At 31.6% G+C, this 21,438-nt stretch overlaps 2 protein-coding genes across 2 annotated transcripts; both read left to right on the forward strand.

Moving 5' to 3' along the window:
- Nucleotides 1-363: 363 nt before the first annotated feature.
- On the forward strand, nt 364-9,972 carry LOC128177688 (uncharacterized). The gene is made up of 4 exons (XM_052844508.1): nt 364-472; nt 5,439-5,634; nt 6,857-6,981; nt 9,561-9,972. The coding sequence occupies exons 1-4, from the start codon at nt 430-432 to the stop codon at nt 9,665-9,667; spliced, it is 471 nt and encodes a 156-aa protein (XP_052700468.1). The 5' UTR covers nt 364-429; the 3' UTR covers nt 9,668-9,972.
- A 1,455-nt stretch (nt 9,973-11,427) lies between these two features.
- On the forward strand, nt 11,428-21,351 carry LOC128176775 (uncharacterized). The gene is made up of 4 exons (XM_052843308.1): nt 11,428-11,557; nt 17,918-18,110; nt 19,609-19,733; nt 19,969-21,351. Exons 1-4 carry the CDS (start codon nt 11,515-11,517, stop codon nt 20,079-20,081), a joined length of 474 nt encoding a protein of 157 aa, XP_052699268.1. The 5' UTR covers nt 11,428-11,514; the 3' UTR covers nt 20,082-21,351.
- Nucleotides 21,352-21,438: the final 87 nt, after the last annotated feature.

Raw genomic sequence — 21,438 nt, forward strand, 5'->3', positions numbered from 1 at the left:
TTAACTTGGATTTCGTTTGTAAGCTTAATTCAAAACACCAACATAGCAAAAACAAAAAACCAAAATCAAAAAACATAGCCCAGCTTATATGTCATATTTGATTTAAGTAAAATTAGAAACCCCTACCCACTTCGGTCTGCAATAAAACATGATATTACTGTGTTATACGTGTATTCACCTTTTATCTATAAGTAATATTTAACAAGACACGGACATAAGATGAGCTTTGAATAAAGATAACGAAAAATGACCTTTGCTTACATGTTTGTAAGACGGATATCTTTTTAGCAATAGATTTATAAAGCAATCGATTTCTCCGATTTCCGAAAATGGAATAAGCCCCTCCCCCTTATCCTATTTTGATATCTTTAACATCTGGATTCTGATATGCGTAATCTGTAATAAACGTTGTCTTGGACGCCCTGCAGCATGGCATGTTTAAGGATTCTTCTCGGCAGTCTTGTATTACTTGGTATGATCTATTTTTTAAAGTGAAAATGTTACAAAATCCATGAAATACATGTATATGTGACATTGATGATTTTTGCCAAAGGGCGTATATGCATTTATGAAGTTACATTCATTAATTGTGTTTGATACATTTGATAAACATATACTTTTTATGATATGATACCTTAACAGTGAATAATTTTTTCAATTCAGTTTTTGAATTTAGTTTGTATTGACTGGTTTCCTGGAATAAAAAAAATAATTGTAAATCAAGTCCTGGGTAACAATGATTTTGTTTCTTAAAATGCATATTACCATCAGAAAAATAATTCTTTTAGACATTAGTAATTACATTGGCAACTTCTTTTTTAATTGTAACATGTAAAAATACCTATTTTCGGATAATTCATCTTTGTTACCGAAATAAAATCAATATTAATTCAGTCATAAATTGCACGCACTGAATGAGTGTGTCGATTTCCGAAAAATGCATTTAAATGAAACATCTTGCCATACAAGATAACGATTTTTGGGTCACTTGCATGTATCACCCTTAACAAATAACGTTATCAACAATATGCACCTAAAAATACACTGGTTAAACTACATCAAATTCAATATTGCTAAAGAAAATTTGGATAATAACATTTTTATACCATTTGTGTTAGAATGTATTACTTATCTTACTTGATGTAATTCTTAATACTCAGAACAAATTATCAAATAGGGTTTTTAAACAATGTATCAATTTTTGTGTTGTTAGAATAATGACCCCCTGTAGAATAATGACGTAAAATACCCCCTTACTGTAGAATAATTTGCCTTTTCTGAAGAAAGAAGACCCAGGGGTTTTTTCTTTATGAAAAACATGTGGAGAAATGACCTCCATAGAAAAATTACCCCTGCTGTAAACAAGAATAAAAAAAATGGTTTTATTATATACTTGGTATAAATTACAGGGTTTTTGCACCCTTGATATGAACAGAAGTACGCACCTTAATCACACCCCCGTATCATCACACTTTATTTCTCCTTTTATAGGGACTTGGACACGATTTGACATCAAAAATTGTACCTTTATTTTTTATGTATAAAATAATAACTTGTGCATTTTAAATGATTGACCAAAATATTGAATGTTAAAGTTAGATTGAAACTTACACCAATACAACAAATAGGAAAAAATATTTGAGCTTTGTTTACAAAACAAAGAATTATTAACTCTGTATCTTGCTTATGACTTAATATTTGACTTTTAAATTTTGACATAGCATTATAAACTTCTATATTTATCAGTATAAACATTGAAAATGGAAAAAAAATTGAAAATTTAATGTCGAATTGTGTCCCTTTATCACACTCTTTATTACACCTTTCCGGAACACATTTGCTCCTTTTATTTAGATTACTTTGACTCTTATCCTCTTTTTCCGTGCATATCTGAAGACGAAACGTTGACGTCATGATCTGAACATTTCAATATAGATGAAGTCACAATACATTTGAACGTCGAAAATACGCAGTTTGGAGACAGGGATAAAGTACTTTTAAGTTGTTTTTTTTTTCACGTGAAAATGAAAACTAGCTTTCTAAATTCAAATATACAATAAAAACAACAATACATGTCAAAATCTGTATCACATCCCATATCAACCCAAGACTCTCATATCAGCCCGAGGGCCAAAGGCCAGAGGGCTGATATTCTAAATCGTGCTCCTTTTTAATTAGGACCGATATTGGTCGAGGGTTGATATTGGTTGTGATACAGATTTTGCCATGTATTATTCTCTATATATTACCTCGTATCCAAGATATCTGATTTGAAATTAGGCGTCTGAGGGCTTGAATCATATTTAAATGAAATAAGCCGTTGAATCATATCTAAAAGTGTCCATTTAGCTCACCAGAAGTTTGTCATTTTTCACAACGATACTGTGGTAAATGGTGGGCCTTTATCTCCCTTTTTTTAAAAGTGTACATCAAACAAATTACAGGGCAGTGCAGGAGACCTAAGGAGCTATTTTTTCCAGGTCTCAAATGTGGGCTGTATGAGTACCACCAGGTGGTTCCGATGGGTTAAATTAATCATTTCTCCCTTGATTTTGATCACAAGACGCATTCATATTTCTTATCCAGGCGATCTTTACTGCCTCTGAAGTTGTCAATGCTCTTACAAATTATTAATGGATTTATCATTATGATATTAATTTCAGTATGCCGATGATAAAGTAAAATATAGGTAATTCTTCTGTTCGAGTGCTCTCAGTACTTTGATGATTTTATTTATTGGACGTTAGATTCTACTGGATTAATGGCTGCTGTGTGTGGCTGCTAGCTTCAGCATGATTCTAATGCCTAACAATGGATTGAACTTTTCATAATTTTGGTCTCATCATTTAATTCTAGGTACTGCATTTGTATGGGGATAATTATACCCCAATACAATACGTCAAGCAGTATCTCGTTATGTCGGAAGATAAACCCCTTATTTCGCTAAAGGTTTATTTAAAATATGAATTTAATTTCTGATACACTTTGTAAACTGTGGTAAAAATTACAACATTACAAATATTATTTCAAAAATAATGAAAAATCTTACCATAAAACTTTAATATAGATAATGGGTCAATATTCTACAGGGGTCATTTTTCTTCATGTAGAATATGCTCATTTTTATGAAAATGACACTTATTCTTTAGGCAAAAGGGTTATTTTTCTACGCAAAATAATGACCAGGGGTCATTTTACTGCGTAGAATAATGACTAGGGGGTCATTATTCTACGTCGAAAAATGACCCCGGTCATTATTCTACGGGGGTCATATTTCTACTTTACACCGACATGACAGAATAGCGATACACCAAGTTATTATAACATGAAAACATTGATTCTAGTCTTGAGTAATTAAATGAGTTATTTGTTAATAGTTAACTCAAGTTGAAGTGTAAGTGTATCATGTAAGAGTGAAAAAGAAGCAAGACTAATTATCAGTTTCAGAAAGGTCACGGAACAGTGTATTTATATATTTTAGAATTTGAAATAATTGTTCTGAATACTCCCTTGATAATTTTTTTCTGTGCTGTAAACATTAACCACGTTTAAAAATTGTGCCGATGACAGTGTCGTTTGACCTTAAAAATTTTCTGATGGAACATTAGTTCTGAGATATATTTGTAATCATTGTTAGCAAGTTAAAGGATTTGGGGAATTAAATGATATTATGATGAGGACTTTACATTGTACTTGTTTCACTTTCGAAACTAATGATTCAATTTCAGAAAACGCGTTTAGATACTGAATATTGCTGATAACAAATTATCGCTATACCTTTATCGCACTCAGCTACATTGGATTCAATGGTATGCACGTCAGTTGATCTGAAGCGCCGTTAAAAACGACATGTAAATCAAAATCAAAATTAATTTAGTCAGAGAAAAAAACTGAAACAAAGTCTAGTTACCAACAAAACAGATTTTCAACTGAAAACGACTGAAAAGGATTTAAGTGTAATATAGTGTATAAATACGACACTTTTTAAGCACTGTTGTTTACAATAGGAGGGGTATTTGTAACTGAATAGTCGAACGTCAGTAGTGTGAAGGGTTATTCTTGTAATAATAGTTCCACATTTTAAATGCTGAAATTTATTTACGATGTGGAAAAAATCAAATTTTCTCTGTGTTTTTTTAAAGACAGGCAACACCTTCTTAAAGATTAATTTAAAAAATTTAAAAAATGTTGATGTACTTCTCTCGCATGAACTCACGTTTCATCTTACCAGCAACATTTAAGGGGACATTTAAATATTTTCTATTTCAATCTTCTTAAATAATATGTTTGAGTGTGTTTTATGTGACCTTTTATTTTTAAAAGAATGATGATCGTAGGGCACATCACTCAACTAAGTAAATGTTTTTAAAGAAAACTCCGAACTCCCATTGCAACCACATACAAATAGTGGCATAAGTATGTTTCATCTCTTATCCTATTAGAATTTTTCGTACGTGAAAGGGGTCAACCCTCAACCCTGATGAGATTATTGCAATATCAAAAACTCTGAAGCAACTGGAGTAACGAAAAACTGATTTTAAATGATTTCCATTCATTAGTTTACAGAACTTTGTTATAAATATAGTATGTATTATTAATTATTTGTTTTTCAATATTTGATAACGTTTTTGAAACGTACAGTATACATGGCTATTTTCGCCCATCTTTACTTGCAAGCCGTTTTTCTCTGCAAAGTTTAAAATGAGATAATTGAGACATTGGAATTCGCCCAGTCTTAAATTCGCCTACAGTCAACGAAGGCAAAAGGGGCGAAAAAAACGGAGGCGAAAATTTCCCTGTTTACAGTATAAAACTAGCTTAAAGATGCTTAACGGTCAACAACTTAACAACCAGATTTAACGTAATAATTTAAATTTAAAGTGTTAGGTATAATCTGTCATATATTTATAAAAATCTATACAAATTAACACATTCCTCTTCTTTTAAAGGAGATAAATATAACTGCAGCTATTCTGAATGTATGTGTAGTTATATTTTAAAGCCAGGTGGGCTTTAAAATGAATAGCATTGATTGGAAAATGATTAAAGTTTTTTTGTCTATTTTCCATCATTGTCTACATAAAAACTTTTGTTCGTTTTCAATATTCCTAAAAAACCGCAAGAGATTTGATAAATACACTAACATATGGAGCTACTTTATATATATTATATATATGTACATAAACAATGGTTTCGAAGATTTTCGATGATTGTAAACAGAACGTTTGAACCTGGAGTAGCGTTGAAATCATATTATTTTATTAAGAGGGAAATGCCAGCTATTAAGGGAATATCCAAACCATAGACCTTTTTCTTTCTCGTCTTTGATTGTAATATCTGTCATCGGTATTAAACCACAGTTTTTTGTATAATATTTGCACACTTTGAATAATAATATATTCTTTTTTGTGTGTAATTGTACTCACATTTTTTTGTAGGTATCCCGGCGTTTGTATTTTGTGGTGAGTGTTGTAAGGCCCATTATGACATCCTCTTTGATTACCATAAAGAGAAGTGGTGCAGCAACTATTGTTGCTTTCAGTTAGGGAAGTATGACTGTTGCGACAATAGCCTTTTACAAGCACCATCTAGTGAGAGAGACGACTTCTGTACTGATTATTTCCACAGTAATGTGTAAGTCTTTGAACCATCGTTATAGTATATCTAATAGAAACAGAACTTCGCTTCGTTTAGATATGGTATTCACAGTTTAGATCAGGCCATGTTCTTATACGGAACTTATTATATCTTCTATTGGTTCAAGCTGAATAATATTGAAATCTAAGTGTCCATTTAGAAAAAAACAAAGTACTGCGAGTACTGATAGACGGAAGCATGATTGTTATTAAAATTACCAAGCAAAATTTAGGTCGATATTAAGATGAATACAATTCATTATAATCAATATACTCTCACTGGTTGAGTAAATTCAAATTTTACAGAATATTTTTCCCAAAATATATTTAAAATATTTCTAAAAGAGTAAAAGCTATAAAACTCCCATCGGGATTCGAACTAACGATTAACAGATTCGTAAATAACGCTCTAACGCAGTGCTCTATACTGTAAGTTAAGATTTTCGGGAAAGAAAACACATTTGATCGGAAATACATGTACGTCAAACATGAAAGTGTTCGATCCATATGACCTTATTTGCATAATAAAAAAGGCACTATTTTTTTCTTCCAAAAAGTAAATTGTTATCAACTTCATGAGATGCAAACATAAAGTCGTTGTTGGTAAAAGATTGTTTATTTACTAGATTAGTTAAATGTGAAAATGGACTGTGTGTGTCAAAGGGATAGTAGGGATATTATTCACAGAGGCGATTAAATAAAACCTGCATTTTCCCCAATATTAATCGCATGTCTTTATTCGTACCTGAATATTAATTGAAGTCTTTATGACTTAATAATGAATAATAAAAAGTACAACAATCTTCAGTTAAGTGAAATATATAAATCAAATAAACCTGAGTTAATGCCTTTCACGCAAAATGATGAAAGGATTACATAACGATTACTTGTTGTTGTTTTTTTTAGAAATACTTGATACAATATCATCCACTAAGTATGATTTCCTATAGTATGGACATTAATTGCAATTCATAGATTTGTATAACCCGACATAAGTAAAATACACACATCCAATTCATCGATTGGTCAAAATCTTTGTAACCCTAGGAAAAATTACTGATTGCACGAAATAATCATGATGATATTAGACTCACAAACACCAATAGAGGTCGATTTGGCTGTTTCTTTTAGTCAACAAACAGATGAATATAAATAATAGTTTAAATAATTTTACTTACTTCTTACTTACTATGATAGACGATATTGTAAACATTGTATAGGTGGGCGGCTGCACTGATCGCCATAGGAAGCATCGCCCTGATTGTTGGTCTGTGTGTCTGTTGCTGTAAAGCGTGTTGTGGTAGGAGCCAGTCGGTGGGCGTGGTCGTGCAAGGAGCCAACCCAGGTGAGCTTTATATATTTCCAACAGGTATCGTGAGACAAGGTTTCATTGATGGGATGATACGGTATTATTTGATGTTTATCAATACTAGTTATAAATTTCACTGAACCTTGACTTGAACTTATCCGCTTCAAAACACAGACAGTGGCCACCTAAAATACTAATTTTTAATGTAAAACTAGAGGCCCATGGGTCTTGTCGGTCACCTGAATTACTGCAGTGTAACTTTTGCAATGTACATTAATGTGCTTTATCATTACAAGGCTAATGAAATCATTTTTGTAGCTTTATGGTGCTGTGGATTTATCTCTCAAGTGTAGTAAGGTTTGACCAACATTAGCCTTTTAAAGACACTAGTATGATCTGGACAGGATTCTGTACATTTCTGATAGAAGAAAAAATGATGTGCAAAGTAAAGCCATCATCTCGATTAATTGTGCAAGGAGTTACTAGAATCCACTGAAAAATTAATACTTTCACTGTAATTTTCATTTGCACACATATAATTTGCGTAACAATGCATCATAATCTGTAATTCCCTTTTAAAATGTAAATAACTTAATACAATGCCCATGAACATTCAAACATTCAAGAAGTGATTCCTAAAAAAAATTAATCGTTAAAATACCTTAATATTTATTGAAATTGTCATTAAATAAAACATAAAAACCATTCAAAAACCTTAATTTGAATAAAATTTTTGTTCAACTAGTTCCGTGTTTTGCAACATCGTGATTCGTTTTACTCCATTAGGCTTTGTAAATGTATCTAAGGTTTCTGTGGATTTTTTTTTTTGAACACATGTAAGGAACGTTTCACAATAAGTTGACTTTTGGAAAGAAATAAGTCGATTTTTTAAACACAATATCAAGAATGGAGATAATATGAAACTGTTGCAGTTTTGAAATACAAAAAAGGATGTAAAAAATAAGAGTTATTTATGGTTCTGTTTATATGTAAGTTGTTTAAAACGAAGGTGCAATGAAAAACTATTTTTCAGTTTCATTCATTTTTTATTCACTTAATATATAAATGTGCAAGTGGAACAGGAGAATAGACAATATACTTATGGTAACAAATCATTTCGTAATCTTAAACTTTTATTAATATGCTTACCAATATTATGCATAAGTTTGACATTTTCTGACCAAAAAGGAAATTCATCTTAGACACAATTAATATTTCAATATATACATTTTCTCTGAATTCTGGTGGTTCTACTAAATCGACCAGTTTCAACAGCAAGATTATGAGAAGACATTCTAATTTTGAAAATACATTTTTGAAACATAACAGGTATAGGATTTGTAAGGTAATACTGTAAGCAATGTTGTGAATTAAGGTATCGATAAAATGAATATTCACTGGAATTTTCAACGCATGCAAATATTTCTTGTTTTGCTTGGTCAAATATTCTTTGTTTGATAATACATACTGTACCTTCATTGCATCTCTGTGCATTCCAAATGTTGTTAAAATCTGAGTCAATCCGACAATTTTTAACATCAGACACCCAATTTATTTTCTTGTGATTCTCAACATCATCTAACAATTTCTCATAACAGTTTATAATTAATAAAATACAGTTGTTGGAATTTAGGCCAGTATATGATTAATGAGAATTTTCTATGGTAATGCAAAGGAAACCTTCCAAGCTCTGTATAAACAGCTGCCGTGCATGTAGATTTTATAACATCTAATATATGTCTACAAACATCTTAGTGTATTCTGTCAACATTTAAATCTTTTTGTGCATCCCATATCTTGGGGCAATCAATAACAATCGGACCTACATAACAATCAAACAAAAATAACAAAATTTTATGGTTTAGATACATACTTTTGACATTTTTCTTCGATAAGAACGTAGCTTTTTGGCTTACACAGTTAGTTGCTTTTTAGCCTTCGAAAATGTATTATCAAAATTAAAAACTTTACCTAGATATGTAAAATTATTAACAATTTCTAGAGTTTGTTTCTGAAAACCCACTTTTCATTTTTTCTGACCTTACCACCCTTCCAAAAAAATCCCGATTTTGGATTTAGCAACATTCACTGAAAGTTTTTATGCGATATAATATTCATTTAATTCATCTAAAAGATTTTGCAGCCCTTTGATGAATTGATTCAGAGAAAAGAACCATATCATCAGCACACATCACATCAAAGTACATAAGTTCATAGGGCACACATTGAGATTTGCAAAAATGGACAGGGACCATGAATTTTCACAATGTTTACTTCCCTTCCCCCGAGATGGTATATGTTATGTCAAAATTGGGTGCAATTGGTCCAGTGGTTCCAGAGGAGAAGTTAAAAATGTTCAGAAGTTGATGTTCGACGAACGATGTACGCCGAACGACGACGGACAAAAACAGATACATGTAGCTATAGGTCACACGAGTGACTCAGGTGGCTTAAAAAACCTTGCACTTTATAGCTTAAATTCTAAATCCAATAATTTAGATAAAAAAGTTAAAGGTAGAAAAATCAAAATGGTTTACATTCCTTTTAAAGACAAAATTTATAATTAAGACATATTTGAGTGATGAATATCGTACCAGATATTTAAATCATTATAGGTGTTACTGTGGTCAATTCCTCGATGCAGCAGACAGTGAATCCAAGCCACACGGTGCAGCAACAGCCGGGGTATCCCGTGAACCAAGCCCCGAGCTACCCAGCCTAGACGGATTTTTCCTCTCAAAGTGATCAGCTAGGGAAGACTTTTAGTCACTTGGAACTTAGTATGAAATCAATGTTTAGTAGTCAATGAATATTGCCAACTGCCAGTAAAATATATTTAAACTAATGAAAGTACATGCAACTGTGTTTTACAATTCTGTAATCACTTGCCATTGTTTATTTTATGTTTAATTTCTATATTCGTCCGGTTTTTTTATTATGTATTGTTGATTATTTAAATCACTTATATATTTTTTTTACTTTTATATGTACTAAGTAGGTTTGAAATAATAAACAATTTAACAAGTGTTTGTGATTTTATTGTGAAGTTTTCGTCTTTGTTATATCAATGGTGTTGAAAATAAAAAAGTAAAAAAAAAATCATTAAGCAACATGTTATTAATCCTCCTATCACAAATAAGTTACTGTTGAAAGCTTAAATTTTACAGGTTCGTGGGGATGTAATTTCGTGTATTCTCTTAAACGTACAAAGAAAATATGACTCCATTACCCTAATTTAATAATTTGTGGAGGATTTTAATTCGTGGATGAAAGGTACCCACAAATTCCACGAAATTTGAGCTTCCACGAAATCTAATGATTCCACAGTATTCAAGTTTTCCTGTTATGATTAGAGATGATGATTACAACGTGAGACACGAGCAATAAATGGCAATATGAGAACGAGCAATAAAATACCATTCTCTACATCCAAGTCCTTAATTAACATCTGAAGTCAGTAGTACAATGTAATACAATATTTCAAGGCAAGTATTGATTTACTTGTGAATTGTAAGCTACATTTAAAACTCCATCTAGAAATTAGTCAGAAATCAACATTATCTTATTGAATGATATGATACCATGTATTTACATTTTATCAATAAGTGAACTAAAGTAGCATATAGATACACAAGACAATCTGCATAATTATTCGTTAATTATTCGTTAATGTTTATATACCTTTAAAAATGATAGTTAGATAGTGAAACCGATTTTTAGAAATAAACAAAATTATATTATTAACTTTTTGTTTTGGCAAGACGTTTTTCATTCATGGCTTTAGGTTATGAACATTTTTAAAATGACATGTGATGATAACGAAATGTTTAACTAAACTATTATTGACTAAATTTTGAACATATTAAACTAGCAGTCTCATTGCAGTAAATGTTCTCCAATATTTCGATAAGGTACATTTGTGGTGTATTATAGTTAATAATAAATAATAATTTTATTAATAAATCTACCTTTGTAAAATGTGTTCAACTTGTTGGGGATTACTAGTATTCATCTAAAAATGGCGTTTCAGAAAATACTTTAATATCATCAGTGCATACATGATGAATTTCAAGACTATTGTTAGTGTTATTTTAAAGTTTTTTAAGAATTGTTTCCAGTAAAAATGCAAATCTTTAAAGAACATAATGTTTTTCTCCTTTTAAACATTGTAATTGAAGTTATATAATTGAACTATAATTTAACAGATGATTTGTTTTCAAATAATTATCAAGTGGTAAAATTTATGTAATGTCTAAGAACATTTGCAATGTACATAACATTTACATAATAATGAGGGAACTGCATACCAAATAGAAGTCGCAATTGAAAAATACATGTATTATAGCATTACAAAATGCAGTTTTTTATACAAAAAAAACCTAAATACCGACTACATACTTTCTTACTTACTTATTTATTTTACTTACTTACTTTTTCATTAGGTTCAATACCTTAGAATTTATAGAATTAGATAAGCTCCTCCCCTTAACCAATAATGATATCATTAACATTCGGGACTTAAATCGATATCATTATTTGTTTAAAACGTTGTCTAGGACGCCCTGCAGTATGGCGTGTTTAAGGATTCTTCTTACCAGTCTTGTGATTTGTGGTATGACGAATTTATTTTATGATTTTATGATTGATTGTTACTAATTCGTTGCATATATACGCAGGGCGTATTTTTTCTTCTATTTTGCGTTTTTTGAATGCATGAAAATTTCAGGAAGTTTTGTCATTAATGATGATTTTGGATCATATAACAGTGTAAATAAATAAAATACCAATAATCAACATTTCATCAGTTTTTGTCAGGTTTTGTTTTCATATGAAATGGTTTTAGTTTAAAGATTGGTATTGTCTTGTAGGTATTAAACGTTAGTAAAACACCTTCCAAATCACAATAATTTGTATAAATCAAGGCTTTTATTCTATATTTAAGAAATAAACAACAAGCTAAATATTCACAAGGATATATAAACTTTGTTGGGCATGTGATCAAATCCTGTAAAGCCCAAAGTGCTTTTCAGAAGTTTTGATAACGTAGCAACAAAGTTCATATTCCTGAGATTTGAATATAAACACCTCCTTTTTAAAATGACTATAAAACGAGTTTAGGTTTCATTAGATATATGTGTTGCAAAAATACTGCAAAGCTATGTAAATCTAAACAGCATTTTCTCATTGTAAATCTCGTTTATATATAAATTCGGATTGATAATCAATATAATATATTTATTTATATAAGAAAAAAGTGAAAGTAAGACTTTGGAGAATCGATTCAAACGAATCACAAAGACCTGTTTCAATTTCAGATAATGTATTGGCTGCATGATTTTGTTAAATCAAATAATGGTGCTGTTTTGTGAGGGTTTTTTTCGAAACAACTGCATGCAGCTCTCTCCAAAAACGGGTTTACATTGGTATGCACGTCAGTTTGTAACAAATTATAGAAAGCGCCTTTGAATGAAAAAAAAATCAAATTTAAAGGTATGGGTAAGAAAGGTATGGTGGCATATCTCTGCCTCTTGTGAGCAAGTTATTTTTCTATTAATTATGTCGACATGCAAGATGAACATGTTGACATTCAAGATATTTATGTCAACATGCAACATAACTATGCTGACATTCAAGAAAACTGCAGTCAAATAAGAGTTTAAAAAAATTTCAAATATCGCCAACATGTGACTTCCAAGATGCTAGATACACTTACTATTGATGTCAACATGCAACTTATTTATGTTAACATGCAACTTCTTGATGTCGACATGCAACTTATTTATGTCGACATGCAACTTAGTTATGTTAACATGCAAGATAAATATGTTGACATGCAACATATTTATATCGACATGCAACTTAGTTATGTTGACATACAGCTTATAATTTGCACGTCAACATATTTATCTCGCATGTCAACATACGTAAGTTGCATGTTTACGTAAATAAGTTGCATGTCGACATAAATAAGTTGCATGTTGACATAAATAATTTGCATGTCAGCATATTTATCTTGCATGCTAACATAAATAAGTTGCATGTGGATATAAAAAGTTAGCATCTAGCATCTTGGCTGTCACAAGTGGGCGATTTTTAAGATTTTGTATGATTTCTATCTAACTGCAATTTTCTTGAATGTTAACATAGTTATGTTGCATGTTGACATAATTATCTTGCATGTCAACATATTTATCTTGCATGTCGACATATTTGATAGAAAAATAGCTTGCACACAAGGGGCTGTGGTATGCCACCATAGAAAGGTGATACAATTTGCTTCTTTTAATATCGTGAGGTATCTTGGAGGGGATTAGATGATGTATGTGTCCAACAGTCTTGTTTGCATAAAAGGTTCACTTTAAAAATATTATCTTGAACTATAAAAAGAAAGTTATTCTAAATGTTTGTAGTCTGTTAGTCCTCGGTAATATTTTTGAATAATAAATAAAAAAGAGAATAGTATAGTTTTTTTGCAATATTGTACTTTCACAAGCACAATGTATAGCGATTGATAATCCTTTTACTGGCCTTTTTGTATGGCAGGCCAACTTTTGAAAAAAGAGACTAAACTTATGAAAAAATGACAATAACAAACCGTGAACCATCTCAAAAATCCATAAAACGAAATACAAATTCAAAGCAGAGCAACGCGGACCTCGAAATAGGTAGAGGTAGGATCAGGTGCCTAGGTGGAGTGAGCATCCTCTGCTGACCGGTCACACCCGCCGTGTGCTCTTTGTCGTAATCGGGGGAAAAATCGGAAAAGTCCGTAGACAATTAGGTGATTAATTAATGTCTAACAATTAGTATGTAATGGTTAAAATTATACGTGGTATTTGCGCGAATCGCGTACCGTATATTTTACCTGTGTTTATAATATTTATAGAGTTTCTGTTCAGCGCAAATTCTTTTTTTTTTTTAGAGATTATGTTTCTTTAAACTTATTAAAAATATCTTTTGAACATTTATCTAGTCGTTTTCTATTCTATTATGATAATCAGCAAAGTGAGACTAATTTGTGAAATTATTTATTTACTTATTATAATATTTGAGATTTAAACTAGTTTAACAAGTTTATACGGAGTCTCACTTCGCTGACGCCCTTGAGAGTGTTCAGGTGTGAAACGGGTTGAACGTGTGAGTGATACTAGTACCTTGCATTATTAGAACTTGAACAGAATAAGCGATTTTATTCTATTACAAAATGGCGTCGTGGACAGGATTTCAAAAAATATTTTAATTGGCAATGAGCTACTAATAGAATAAAATCGCTTATTCTGTTCAAGTTCTTTATTTCAATTAAATATTAAATTTATTGGCAATGAGCTACTATATAAACAAAATAACTCATATTACAAATAGACACACACAAAAACACTAAAAGATTCATAATACACAATTTGCATTTAATTCAAAATATGACATCAACGAACCTCCAATATATGGCGGCGGTGCCACACACAGTCAATTAGTGGACTAGCGCACTCACTTGCAACAGGTATGACTGTATATAATAAAAAAACCACCATATATATTTATGCTTAAATCTAGAAATACTACAGACAAAGTTATCTCAAAATTGCTATACATTTCTCTAAACAGTCTGTATATAAAACAATTGTATTATTCTCACATAAATGATATCAAATTACTGTGTATGGAATAAAATACAAATGAATAGTTATTCTAAACATGAAAATAACTCTCTTACCGTAAATAATGCAAGGTACTAGTATCACTCACACGTTTCACCCGTTTCACACCTGAACATTCTCAAGGGCGTCAGCGAAGTGAGACTCCGTATAAACGTGTTAAACTAGTTTAAATCTCAAATATTATAATAAGTAAATAAATAATTTCACAAATTAGTCTCACTTTGCTGATTATCATAATAGAATAGAAAACAACTAGATAAACGTCAGTCAGCATGCGACCAAGTGAAAGATAGTATTTGCTGACAAGGTAGTTGTATCGACCATAGAACCGAAACGATGACTTAATGCGAGACTGTTGATGGTCCTGTTTTATCAACTTGTTTGTCAGTAGCTTGCTTCGTCTTAGAAACTGTTCATACGAAGAGCAAGCCCTTGCGTATCGAATCAACTTAAGTTTAACAAGTTAAATTAAGTTTAACAACTGTAAACTTTTTACGAACCCTAAACTATAGTTTACGAACCTTAAACTAAATATAGTTTTCTGTAAAACCATATTAACGATTGTAAACTATAATTTACGATGGCTTATCTAAGTTTATACGTTAAACTTTTCTGATAAATTTAGATTCATATCTGTAAGCTATAATTTATTCGTAAACTGCAGTCAAAAGTTGTTAATCATAGTTTCACAAATCGTAAATATATTATGAACTATTTTCCGCTATCGAAAAAGATTGTTTTTAGTGTTGATTATATTAAACACTTCTAAAACATCAATAGATGATCGCGGTAACTACAGGTTACGGATGTGGAATATAGATTAACGTTATTAACTACAGTTTACTGTCTGCTAACTACAGTTAACTGTCCGTTAACTACAGTAAACTGTCTGCTAACTACACTTTACTGTCCGTTAACAAGAGTACACTGTCCGTTAACTACAGTTTACTGTCCGTTAACTACAGTTTAATGTCCGTTAACTACAGTTTACTGTCCGTTAACTACAGTTTACTGTCCGTTAACTACAGTAAACTGTCCGTTAACTACAGTAAACTGTCTGCTAACTACAGTTTACTGTCTGCTAACTACAGTTTGCTGTCCATTAACTACAGTTTGCTGTCCATTAACTACAGTTTACTGTCCGTTAACTACAGTATACTGTCCGTAAACTACAGTTTACTGTCCGTTAACTACAGTTTACTGTCCTTTAACTACAGTTTACTGTCTGTTAAGTACAGTTTACTGTCCTTTAACTACAGTTTACTGTCTGTTAAGTACAGTACACTGTCCGTTAACTACAGTTTACTGTCCGTTAAGTACAGTATACTGTCCGTTAACTACAGTTTACTGTCCGTTAACTACAGTTTACTGTCCGTTAACTACAGTTTACTGTCCGTTAAGTACAGTATACTGTCCGTTAACTACAGTTTACTGTCCGTTAACTACAGTTTACTGTCCGTTAACTACAGTTTACTGTCTGTTAAGTACAGTTTACTGTCCTTTAACTACAGTTTAATGTTTGTTAACTACAGTTAAATGTCCGTTAACTACAGTTTACTGTCCGTTAACTATGTTCGCGATTGGCCAATATTCCGCAAACATTGGGCCACCTGGAATACTGGGTCAGTTAATTGATGAGAATAGAATACTCCGTTCTCTTAAGGAAGTATAGTCACGATTTTGGTTTAAAATAATGTTTGCGTTTGTTTACAATGCTTCAGTAAGGCATTTCGGATAGTCAATCAAAATTCTAGTGTCAGTCGTCGTATATTAAGCGAGATACAGAGCTTGCAATTCTATGGTTTTAAGCAATGTCGTTTTTTTTGTTTACATTTGAAGTGAAAGTGCACGTTTTAGGCCTTAAACGAATGTGTTAAACGCTAAGAACGGTTTATTTATGCTTCAAACTATAGAAAACCATCTAATTCTAAATCCAACATTTAGAGAAAAGATAAAATTTATATGATCAGTGTTATTATGCATAACTATGATAGAAAATTGAACTTTGAATGAGTATTCTTTTACGTCTTTTTTGATTACATGTTGCTTTATTTTTTTTCTGTCTAGTTTACATACATGGGTTTCTAAAATTAAAAAAAAATCTTACACATAATAATTAGATAAATACAAAATTACAAAGCCAATCTGGTAGATTAATACAAAATCACAAAGCCAATCTGATAGAATGATGATGCAATTAAAACCTTTCAAATTAGTAAATCATATTCCTACTTCATGGAATCCTAGGGGGACTGTGATATCAACAAGTTATCCATCAGATCTACCTTACATTCATTTAATATCAAGTTTACAACGTAAATGTAAGCCTGCAAATAAATCAGAGGCGAGAATCTTACAATGAACGGGACTATGAACGAGACCCTGAACGAGACAGGAAAGGTAGAATGTGGCTCAACTATCTACCCAGGAAAGTGAGTTGACTCGAACCTTAGATAAGTTTTTACGTTAACTACCGGACTAAGGCAAATCCTAACTTTAAATACATCGCGCGCTCTGGAGGTGTGTTTCTCTTAAGGTCAGATGACACGTTCCTCGAGAATCTTTTTTCTATCTCCTCGTAATCAAGAGTTCCAATAAAAAATATTAATTTTATAATTACTTTAAAAATGTTCACAATTTACTTGGATTTGTTTACGTGTCTAGATGGTCGAGTGGTTAGAAACGTGGCCGCACACATCCAGAAGTGTTTAGGTTTTAGAGGTCGTGAGTTCAAAACCTCGCTCCGGCGGAGATATAATTCTTATATAGTGAAATTCGCTGTGCTGTACATGTATTTATTTTTATATCAGCAATTCAAGTGTATTTTCAAGAAGATTATATAGGAAATTGCATACTCAAGTATTTTGTAGAAATGCCTGGTAAGGTACCCTAATTTTTTGCACGAAAGTTTGTCAAAGTAGTAGTAAACCATTAACAAATTCCTGGAAAAAGTTATCTAAAATTGAGGAACGTGTCGTCTGACCTTTAAGTAATCAGAACGCCTCAATGTATTTTTAACTCAAACTAGCGTTTCCCCAAATCATTGTAAATACGATCAAAGCTTTCCGAAAGTAGAACATTACAACCAAGTTGATTTTTATTACGATTAATTACGAATATGTGCTTGACTTGTGATCACGCTAAATATAATCCTATCGTAACTGCAAATGTTTCTTATCATTTCGTACATATTAGATATCAATAAAACCAGCTATTTCAAGTAAAACAATTTCTTATTGATTAATCCTTCTATAGGTATCACATTATCTTATCATTAATTTAATTAATTAATTAATTAATTTAACATTCTTTTTCAGGGATTCCGGCGATTGTTTTGTGTGATGAGTGTTGCAAGGCACATAATGGCCTATTTCTCAAAAACGACGAGAAGTGGTGCAGCAACTACTGTTGCTTTAAACTGGGGAAGTTTGACTGCTGCGACAACTATCTTTTGCAAGCGCCATCTAGCGAGAGAGAAGACTTCTGTTCAGATTATTACCGCAGCCATGAGTAGGTTAATTAATCGGCTGTATCATCTTGTTTGTGCATGTATTATTATGTAATTGTCAAAATTATAAGAAATTAAATGACTGTTCATCATTTAACTAGACACTATCCAAAAGATTAATTTTAGGAGGCTTACTGTTATAAAGTATACTGTGGTTTCATCAATATTCAAGGGTATCAATTTTCGGGGATAAAATGAAAATCACAGTTTCAAGGATACGTAAATTCGTGGCCAATGACCCTATCAATACAAATTATTAATAGAAATTGCACTTCAATAAACATTTAATTTCATGGATAAACTTAACAACGAAATCCACGATAATTGGTGTTCAACGAATATTGATGAAACTACAGTATATGGTTTATAATAATCGAATAAAATGGAATACAAAAGAAAAGAAAAGAATGGAATATAATTTATTTCCAAATTAGGGCCTTGTCAATTATATTTTATGATTATTACTATACTAAACACAGAGAACAGTCAGGTACAATTTTCATGTAACTAATCAGCATCAGATATTATGATTGATTTAATTGATTAAACCCTTAAGACAAGCTTTGATCGGCTGATATTTAACAATCTAGAAAACTATTTTTATTCCCCTGCAAGTGATCTATGAGGTGAATATGATTTCTTTCTTCATTGTACTAAAAATATATTTATAATAGATCAGGAATTTCCAAAATGCTACGATTGGTTATCTTCATCTCTGTCGTTCATAATGATGCCTGTATGAATTGGTCGCTGAATCATAAATCATAAAGACAGTATTCGGACCTTGATTGTTCCCTCATTAATTTTATGTAAAATTAAGATTTTTGTTGTTCTTAAATACTTGTCCAGTTAGTGTATTTATATGGTAAAGCCTTGTCTACTTTTTGAGTTTTTGTGTTGTTAGGTTATAAATACTTTTAAGACAAAAAAAATTTGATCGTTAGCAAATCTGACACAATAAGAGGGAATACAGTGGTTGCTTTTACGTACGCTGCTACAATATGTAGGTACCGGGTATCTAATAAACTATAAAGACAATTTATTTATTAATGAAAGCGAGATTAAAACCATCCTGAATATTTCATTGCCAGAACCCGTTAAACAAATACATAAAAAATTAAGATTTACAGTATTACTGTGGAATCATCGTGGGGGCCAAATTTCGTGGATTGCTGAATTTTTATAGAATCGTGGGGACGTAATTTCGTGTATTTTCTAATACCTACAAAAGGAAATATAACTTTACAACCCTATTTTATTAATTAGTGGAGGAAAGACACTAATTTGTGGCTAAGAAGTACCCACGAATTCCACGAAAACTGAATCACCAAGAAATCTTATGATTCCACAGTATACTCTACAACTTACAAAAAAAAAAGAACGTTTGATACATGTCAGAACTGTTTCATGTGTAGAGACAAAAGAGAGCGTACTGTATCAATTAGTTACAGAACTATATAAAAACATATTCACTTAATTCATCTTCAACTCTTTACACAGGTGGGTGCCCGTGCTAATTGCTCTAGGAAGCTTGGCCCTGTTAGTCGGTCTGTGTGTCTTTATCCATAAGGCTTGTTGTGGTAGGAGCCAGTCGGTGGGCGTGGTTTTGCAAGGACCTAATCCAGGTGAGCTATATGTATTTCTAACATGTCTAGTGGTTTTGGGCTGTATGTAGAGTGATGTACATCAAATGCAAGTTTAAAATAAATACACAATAACGCACTGTATAGCTTTTGGTTTTAACCGTGTAAAAAACTTTTAAAAATAGAACGGTGCGTTTACCTTGTGAAACATCGGCTTGTGTAAAGAAAACACATCGTTGAATATTCATTGTTTTCATTTTTTCCATTGGTTGTGTAGGTGTCACGGTTGTACATTCCGGCAACACAATGCAGCAGCAACCCGGGTATCCTAGCAACACGATGCAGCAACCCGGGTATCCAATGCAACAAGCTCCAAATTACCCGGCCTAGCTTGGCCATTAATATTCAATATTCCTGTCAAAGTGGAAACCTGAGACACTCGGACATTGTTTGAGAGTGCAATTGTTCCTTTAATATTCTATTCTTTTTATTATACTTTGTTTGTGAACATGCGTGGTCTGTCAATGTGGTTATATATTTGTTATATAAATATTGAATAATGTAATATTTTGAAAATCACAAGCGCTAGCTTATTTTACTTCTAGTAATGCAATTAGTTTTGGATCCAAGATAAGTGTCTGTGATAAAGTTTATAAAACTGTGTTCATTAATCAGCTTTTTACTTTTATTTAATTAATTGGAGTAAGTGAAAAAAAGGCATTTTTAAAAAACATTTTAATCACTTGTCATCCTGCTTTTGAAGTTGTTATTTACATAAAGCATAACATCAGGCCCCTCCGCCACCAACTCTCCTCAAGTAAATACTAAGCCTCAATTCTGAGTTTTGACCTCAAATTCATGCACTGTTTCTTTCAAGGATATGAGTTGAGGACTGAGTTGAGAGATTTCACAATTTTGGTGATGGCGGGGCCTGATTTCTTAAAAGACACATAGCATCCCAATAGGAATACACCAAGATATCAGCGACAACTAGTTAACAACGTTAAACAAAGTTGTATACAAGAGCGACAAATTTTAATCTAGTTATTGCAAATGGATTAAAAACAACGCGGTGTTCCACCAAACAAAAATGATGAAATAAAGGTGGTATGGGACATCTGCCGATGTTAATGTGGATTAAAATGAATAAAATACTTTCACTCGTCTAGAATTTTCAATTTTTACAATATTAAACCCCAAAGTACGTTTTAGAAAAAATGAAAGGCACAAATTTTAACAGGATTCGAACCCGTGACTTACAGATTTGAACCCTCAAATCCACTGTGCTACTCTGTTAGGAACTATTTAGAAAATTACACTTTCTTTTACTGTTTTTTTATTTTATAAATAGTACGTCACAACATGGAGGTGTTCTATACCACCTTCATCATTGGAGATGAATATCCCTGGGGTTTTTTTTAATTAAAAAAAATGACGATTTTATTATTTTGCTTAAATTCACCTACTTAAAGGTCATTTTGCTTCGTGCTATTAAAAACACACAAAACTTAAACCAATCAATCTAAAAATTCATTTCAGTTAAGTTAGGACTTTAGTATCTGAAGATCAGATTATATGTCCATGCACACTTGATACAAGCACCAAAAACTCTAGACTCAATCTATCAAAACTATCAGTTGTGTTAATCATTGAATTCAGAATATTACAAGTAAGAATTTAAACTGATTAAGAATATGTCCATATACATGTATAATACAAGCAGTAAAGATGCTTTAGACTCAAGAAT

The sequence above is a fragment of the Crassostrea angulata genome, chromosome 3, assembly GCF_025612915.1.
Source record: "Crassostrea angulata isolate pt1a10 chromosome 3, ASM2561291v2, whole genome shotgun sequence".
Taxonomy (NCBI): domain Eukaryota; kingdom Metazoa; phylum Mollusca; class Bivalvia; order Ostreida; family Ostreidae; genus Magallana; species Magallana angulata.